Genomic DNA, 8,021 nt, shown 5'->3' with positions numbered 1-8,021 from the left:
TAGGGAGAAAACCTGACACATGAGAGTTGATCTTGGCATGCATAGCCACAGGTGGCATAAATAGTTCAAAATAATCCAATCCTTTTATGACACAGCAAGCTTTATACTTGGTGACTGCCTAAAGCAGCAAAGGGATGATGATGAAAATCAGCAGCAAAAGTTTGGAGAGAAGATGACAATCATAGAAATCATTTCCTCTTCCTCACAAAAATGTACAGGAAAAGCAAGAATCCCTGAAGTGCGGAGGCAGTCTTACCTGCAGTGTCATTTTCACAAGTGGCCTTGGGGGCTTGTTTTCAACATCTCTTACTGGGATTATTGGTTGAACTAGGCTGCTGCCTCGCTGTTCTTGCCAATTCTTCTCTCGGAGAGGCTCTCTCCAGGGTTTTGTGCTGCCCAGGGGTTCAAACCAGGATGGTCCAGGACCAGAGAAGGAACTGGACCTGTTCTCCTTCCTTGAGTCAGATTTTAAATCCTCAGCAGGAACAAACCAGGAAACTCCTACTGTAGAAAGAAAAATGTCAAAAGAAAATATATAAAGAAAAGGACAGCTTCCCACTTTCCCCCTGCTTTCAGGGTTCGCTGTATAACAATATCACTACAAAACAGAGGCCCACCGATCTCCCCATTACTCATATCAGTATTTTCATGGACTTTGGTGAGGTTATTTGTGTGAAGGACTCAGGGTGTTTCAAATGGATTTCATTGCTAAGCAACATAAAGTCCTATGTTAACCTAATAACTCTGGTGTCTCCTGTTTTTTTTCAGGTGTAAAATACATAGTAGAGTGTTTCTGATTTTATTTTCATCATGTGTTTTGTGGCTGTGCTCTGTGCGAGGGGATGGAGATAACTATCTAAAGAGCCCTAAAAATTATCTACAAATGTGGGACTGGGCTCAGTGGCCCAAGAGGCCCCTTCCAGTCCTGTTACTATGACTATCAATCAACATAGAAGCATTTGTGGAAATATATCAATATGGAACCGGGGCTCTTCCATTCATCCTTTTATTAGTCCATTTGGTTTCTAATCATGCCACATTTCTAAAGCTCCTTTGTGCCCAACAGATCCTATGGCTCTATACTGAGGTTTCTGAGGGGCAAATGTTTTGCATCTTTCAAAACTGTACTATGCAAATCGGTGCTCAGTCATCCTGTTTTACAGCCTTGTGGAATTCAAGTACAACTCGCAGATATTCTTTATAAGTTTTTAATTAAGAAGACATTTGACTGTGCTGACCAGAGTTATTTGCCCCTAATCAGACTCCAGCATATTGGCATACCAAAAGTAAACACTTGCTGAAAAAGGCAGAACTGTGCTCACAGGACCACCTAGAGACCTCATTGTGAACTACTGATACAAACTGCCTGGCATGAGATATGCAGGCTTTCCTACTAGCAAGCCTACAATATTTGGGGCTGACCTTGTGGCAGCTGTGGCCTGTTCCTTCTGGTCTTCTTGTCCATAAGCAGGCTGCTCGTGTGTCCCTTTTGTCTACCCTTGCTGAGTGGCATTTGAAGATCTGAAACCAGTCCATCAGGCTCCCCGCAAACACCATCAGCGCTACTCCAGGGTTCCCAGGGCCTTGGTTGGCCAGATCTCGGCGTGGGGAAAGTCACACCAACATCTCGCGTGTTTTTCTTAGTTGCGCTATTCACGATCTCCAAGTCTCCTGTAACTCAAAACAGAGAACAAGGCACATTAGCCTAGAGTACAAGGATGATGTATATGGAGCAGAGAAACCCTTCCCACATCTTTAAACCTAACTAAGCAAATGGCTTGCAAGCATATCGCTGTGCTCTTAACTTTGTCAGAACTCAGAGGTTAAGTAGGATTGAATCAGACCAGAAGAAAGATGGAAGACTTCCAAATGAACACCTTTATCCTGTAAAAGGTGAGGTTAGCAATTCACAGTGCAACACCCACCAGATTTTGTTGGCTTTTTGCCACTTAATTTTAATCTTAAACAAAACGATTGAGTGCAGTGGACTAGAGGCTAAGTCTTGAGGCTGTCTCTATACTCAGCCTTTTACATTACCATTTCAAATCCTCAGTTCAAGTTCATAGTGATTGAGGGATGTTACTACATGATAATGTAAGTGCCATTAATTTTCTGGTGTCTGTTCACCTTGGGAGCCAAAAACACGAATGCAACTGGAACCAAGTTGCTGACAGCCTCAGCAGAGGTCAAGACTGAATGGGGCTGTAGAACGAACTCCCCTTCCCACAGCTGCTGGAAATACCCCTGGATCCGATTCACTACACAGCAGCAGAGATCAATGCATACTGTACTGCCGCTGACAACAGTATTAAAAACAAAAAAAAGCCTTCAGTTCCGCACTTTCTACTAACACTAAATTTCACATGTACAGCATTTGTTAATAGATCATTTGCAACTGAGAAGTAAAAATATATTTAAATGCGTTTAAGGATAAGGCACCCATGAAAGAACGTTACAAAAATTTCCCACCTCACACACCAAGTCTCCTTGCACACCTGCACCAAAATCAGGATAATGAAAAATGAGTATTTGGTTTGTCCATCAAAACTACTTACCCATAAGTAGTTTGGCAGGGACAATTTCAGAGACTGATTGGAATGAAAACTGTCACTAGAAAAGTTGAAGCCTGGACACCCAAATTTATACCAGTTAAATGTCAAATCATGTCTTAAGCAACAGACGAGATGTCCAATGTTACCGAGAGGACGTGAGACATGGTGAGCTCACAAATCAGCCTGCTGAAATGGCAAATGCTCACAAAAGGTGTTTTGCTACTAGCATATAGCCAAATATCTGCTAGAATTTTACACAACTCTCACAAGAGAAAAATAATATATGAAGGACTGAGAAGTCACTTCTTTGGTACCAACGTGGATTTCAAGTCTAGGTTCACAACTCAAAGATGAGCTAATAAATTGAGTACCGGGTACAGTGGGAGCCAGCCAACAGAAGGAAAATGCCTAAATCTGATCTCCAAGCAATACCTGATTGTGAAAGGATCCAGGTAGTACAAAGCATGGGAGGCAAGTGCCTAATGTCAGCAAAAGATACGTCTTAGACTCTGAAGCGATTCTCTATGAAGATTCTGAAGAAATAAAAGCCGGAAGACGCAAAGTGCGGACTCGAGTAATTCACCTGCTTGGATGCCCTTGTTCAACATCCGCGCGCGGCGCTTGATACTGAGAGCAGAGCTTGGCCCCCAGGAACTGCTGACCGTAGAAACAGAGTCTAATGAAACGCAGTCTGCTACCTAGGGAAAACAAAACACAAAAGGCTGCATTTTAAATCGACTCATTGTTGGCGGATGGAGCGTCAAGCTGCAAGACAACACAAGTGACAGCTTCGGCTCTATCTGCCGCACCATGAACCTGTCAAATGATTCAATTAGCCGGTCTGCACAGGCCTACCAGCATATTTGCTTGATATCCTACACCGGTCAGCTAACTGTGACTTTCTCTCGTTTAGAGGAACAGAGGTATGTGTCTGACATCCAACCCAACTAGCTAGGAGCTTTATTCTTCCAGTGAAAAAATGACAGTGCTTGACAGCTTGGCCACCCCTTACTACCCCAATCATCCCAGGAATGCTCCCATACATGACATATTTTACTTTATTCAGTAAAATTCAGGTTAGAAACAAAGATTTTTTAAACCCCATGTGCTAGCTGAGCTGTGTGAACACCTTGTTAGCTGGAACAGTGTTTGGCCATGGTTTCTATAGACAGATGCCATCCTGGGCAAGGTACTGGGTTGCTCAAAAGTGGTGTGGCACTGAACATTTATGTTCACGGGACAATATGGCTCATCTATGCAGGCTCTCCTGCAGATCCCATGATATACAATTTCATTTGTAGCAAAAACACTCGTCTGTTCCACTTTTGGGGACAGAAGCCTAATGGTTGCTGATAAAGCATTTATCTCCTATCAGTGATGGTATTTAAGGCAGAAGCCTGGTTTGCCTACTCCAGCAGTGCCGTGATAAGCATCTCACCAGGGAATGAATGTTCATCCGGGCTTGCTGATCACAAAATCAGGACGGCGTGAAAGAGAAGTTCTGTGCAACTTCAAGGGAAAAAGATGCTCTGTCCCTCATGAAAGCATAATCCTCTAGAGCAGGAGTTTCCATCTGTGGTTTGTGAAACCATCTAAGGTAAGTGGTCTGTAGCTGGTCCACAGATTGAACTTGCTTCTGCCTTTTTGATTAAAAGTTTGAAGATACAGGTACGTCGTGACCCATAAGAAAAGCATTGAGGGTTGAGAGTAGTCTATACGGGCACCTGTACACACCACGGGGTTTAATCCTCATTAAATTAAATAGGTTTATAAAATTTAAACTTGTTTATTTTGGAGCATCACATCAGCGTTTGCACGCACTTTGTTTTCAAATGAATTAAGCCCAGTCCCTGGCCAGCATCGCAGAAGAACAGGATGTTCCAGTGCTGCTCCCCGCCCCAGCATGGGGCCCCTCACCCCGTGCCCTGCCACACAGCTGTGGGAACACAGAGCCCGCAAATGGCACAAGGGGAAAAAAGGTGGAAGCAATTCGAAAGTGGAAGCAATTGGAAGGGGTGAACTACAAAAAAAGTCAGAGCACCATCTGGTGGACAAAGGGCTCATTACACATCTTTGAGTGCCTTTGTGTTTGCACACAACGAATCCATGGACATGATGCTTTAATTTGTAGCTAGCCAAACGAAACTGTGTCTCAGGAGTTTTACCTGAATGAACCAGAAAGACTTTTAAAGCATCTGGAAAACCTGCTTGTGCAAACAGTCACGGCATTTCAGTGCAAAAAAGGGCAAACAATGTGGCATGTACAAAGGCCCTTGGTCCATAAACTCTAGGAACCACTGCTCTAGGAGGGGGCCTCACATTCCTACCCTCTAAAACATTATCTGAATACCGTCAGAGGAACAGACTGCACTGGATATCTAAAATGCAGCACTGTTTAGTTCTGCAATGTCAACAAAAGAAAACAGAAGCCTTTCAAGAAAGACGTTAATAAGTCTTTCTACTCTGCAGAAAAAAAACAAATCAATGTTCCTGACTATGACAAAACCTACCCAGCAAATGGTAATCTACAGAAACAAGACCGAGGGATCTCAGTAGCAGGAACATGGCTAATACAATAAAATAGGGGACTGCAAGGGGACTGAAAATGATGACTAATTATCTATGAGTGACTCATTATCAATAATTAGCCATTTTCTCCACTGTTCAAAAGACAGCCATCATCACTTTCATGTGACCACTCACACAAGAGCCTCCCTTACATTTACAAGATGCTGCAGACCTCAGTACCTGACAGGTCAGTATAGTCAGACCCAGATATTTCATGATGCCCCATCTGCAAATTAACTGGGATATACGGAGCTGCAGTAAACACCTGTGTGGGACTGCTGCGGCTGTTCACTGTTAGTTTTGTTTTAAAAGGAGCTGTCTCTACTCAGTGAAGTCGCCAGCAGTCTCACCTAGCCCTTTGAAATAAGAGCCACAGCAAACAGATGAATCATCTTTAATACAGGTTGTGAGCTACCTGGATGTTAAATCAACTGGGTCCTATTGTACCTTTATCACCAATAAGTTACCAGTAGCAAATTCCAGAAGTTGCCTGTGTGCGCAGTTTTTGGAAATGATTTAGCTTCTAAACTAGCAGAGGTCCCTGGCTAGATGGTCTTGCCTCTGCACTCAGGGTCAGACGGATCACATTTGGGGTCAGGAAGGAATTTTACCCCACAGTCAGATTGGACTTTGGGGTTTTGCCTTCCTCTGTAGTGGGGGAGTGTGGGTCTCTTCCTGGGATCTCTCAAACTTATTTTAATAACATTGCCAGCCACAGCAGGATGTTGCTCCAACCCGGTTCAACACGCCACAATCCCGGGCACACATGAAAATGCAGTGCCCAGAAGCAATAAACTCCAGTGCAATATGTGCTGGAGTTTACTGTGTCGCATTAATTTCATGTGTAGATGTGCCCAGGGGGCCAAGTCCAGAACAATTACAATTGGCTGCTGGGGTCTTTTACTTCTGGCAGGTTTGGGGGTTCTCTCTTGTTTTGCATCAGGGTTGGCCGTGCAGTTTTGCTAAGAGGTTAGATGGTGGATTTGCATGGGATGGTTTGAATGGGGCTGATCATGCCTCAGGCAGGGGTGGGACTAGATGTGACCTCTGGCGGTCCGTTCTAGCCCCTCTTCTCTACACCTGTATGTTTCTAGAGGCAGCTAAAGTGTTCTCTATACAAAATCAGTAGGGCTCCCACCAAGCCTTCAGCGCACTGACAAATAAGGTAATAATGATGAATTATCCCAGTGACAAATTACTCGTATTTTAACTGCACATGCACCAATGCCTCTGTTCCTCAAAACTAAACTAGTCACAGATACAGTATTGAATGGCATGCCTTTGTCAGTTTATGCAACGAACTTCTTGTCATTTAAATGTACAGTATTTTTTCTGTGACTATGATTAACGTATTTCACAATCCCTGCATTTTGATTATATAAAGAGCAATGATAGTGTTTGAGAAACACAGCGTTTATTGACAGTGCTTCCCTGGAACTCGGTTTCAAAGAAGTGTCAAACAGTTGCTACAACAGAATTTGAGTCTCGTTTTTAATTAGGAATCTGATTTTTTTTGTTCCTATCACTGTAATTAGTATCTTATTTTAATGACTCATCACACTAAACATAGGAATAAGCAGAAGCTATTTTTTTGGTTGCCCTGAAACTACCGTACCTTCGGTCACCACATGAACGCGGCACAATCTCATTTTCCGCATTCAAAGCTTTATTTTGAGACATATTGGCATGCGTCATTTCACATCCTGCAAGATCTGCTAGAGCAATAGTTGGTTTTACAAGACAGACACACACCTGCCTATCAGAGAACAGGATTAAATCCAAATATAGGTCCTGCAGAGACTCTTTATTCCACATACCAAATAACTATTTTCCTTCCACATGAGCAGAAGTTAAGTATATACAACTATTCACCACTGACCATCTGTATCTACTTATTTTCATTTGTACTGAACTCAGGGCAAACTTTAGTTTTATGGTTGGTACCAGACACTGCTTTAAGAGATGCTTTAGAAATTGGAGAAATTGGGTTCGATAATAAATTCTGAGGATGGTCCAAGCTTCAATCATTTACTGCTGGCATTCTGTGCAAGCAGAAATAATAATATATTCAGAAAAACCAGGGTTATAAAAAAGATGGCTATAAGAAGTGGTGCTGTCTCATGCCGAGAGTAGTCTATAATAATCTAATTTGTACCATGCCTTATCTAGAATTAAGGGTTTCTATAAATAAAATTATAGTTATTGCAGGCTCTGCCTCTGAATCTACCTGCTTACTTCTATTACGACAGACAAGACACTGCTGTTGTTGCCTGTATCACTCCCACATAACTATGGAAGGACAAGCTGAATTTCTATTCAGTCGAAGCATCAGAAATAATATGCCTCACACTTGTATTATATAAACGCCAAGTATTATAAAATAAATTTTCACCTGCAAGTACTGCAGAGATTCATTTGCTCCCCTCCACGTTTAAGGCAGATGCATGTTCTCCTTCCCCTCTGGCACCCCCAAGGCCATCTAGGTTTAGCACCACCCTTCAAATTAAAACAAGAGGTACTTGTCCCTCGACTTTAGCTCATCTGACTGGTGATATTAATAAACCAAGAAGGAACAGGAGGCATTTGTAGGGCTGACAAGGAAAAAAATGTTCCGGGCCCACAGATCAAATAATCTTAATGTAAAAAGTGATCTAGTGTCAGGAAATATGTAGTCATACAGCATCAGAAAAGTGATTTTTTCCAACTATTTGAGTCAGTCTAATAAATAATACCAAATTTACCCAATGAAACATGTCTGTCTAAAACTGCAATTTTAAGATCATTTAAAGGTAAAATCATGTGCCCCCCCACTTCCCAAGCATTAGCCTTGAAAAGGCTCCATTTTCTCCCATGTACTTAGTAACTTACATGACACATCAACATTTATTAAAAGCTTCAAAA

At 42.4% G+C, this 8,021-nt stretch overlaps 1 protein-coding gene across 7 annotated transcripts in view; it reads right to left on the bottom strand.

The window, feature by feature from the left end:
• ALMS1 (ALMS1, centrosome and basal body associated protein) overlaps nt 1-8,021 on the bottom strand; it is a 123,223-nt gene that overhangs the window by 36,476 nt on the left and 78,726 nt on the right. For 6 of the 7 annotated variants that reach the window (XR_002099266.1, XM_019526319.1, XM_019526324.1 and 3 more), the window contains exons 12-14: nt 3,136-3,250; nt 1,423-1,671; nt 257-504 (exon numbers count right to left, since the gene is read on the bottom strand). Coding sequence is in view for 6 of the 7 variants with exons in the window: in XM_019526319.1 (XP_019381864.1) it covers nt 257-504; nt 1,423-1,671; nt 3,136-3,250 (612 nt within the window). In the remaining variant the exon portion in view is untranslated. The remainder of the gene's footprint in view (nt 1-256; nt 505-1,422; nt 1,672-3,135; nt 3,251-8,021) is intronic. The other variant, XM_019526320.1, reaches the window with a different exon arrangement.

Source organism: Gavialis gangeticus, unplaced genomic scaffold (assembly GCF_001723915.1).
Source record: "Gavialis gangeticus isolate Ggan-Ray unplaced genomic scaffold, GavGan_comp1, whole genome shotgun sequence".
NCBI lineage: Eukaryota > Metazoa > Chordata > Crocodylia > Gavialidae > Gavialis > Gavialis gangeticus.
Note: the sequence above shows the minus strand (reverse complement) of the source record. Positions and strands in the feature narration are given on the sequence as shown.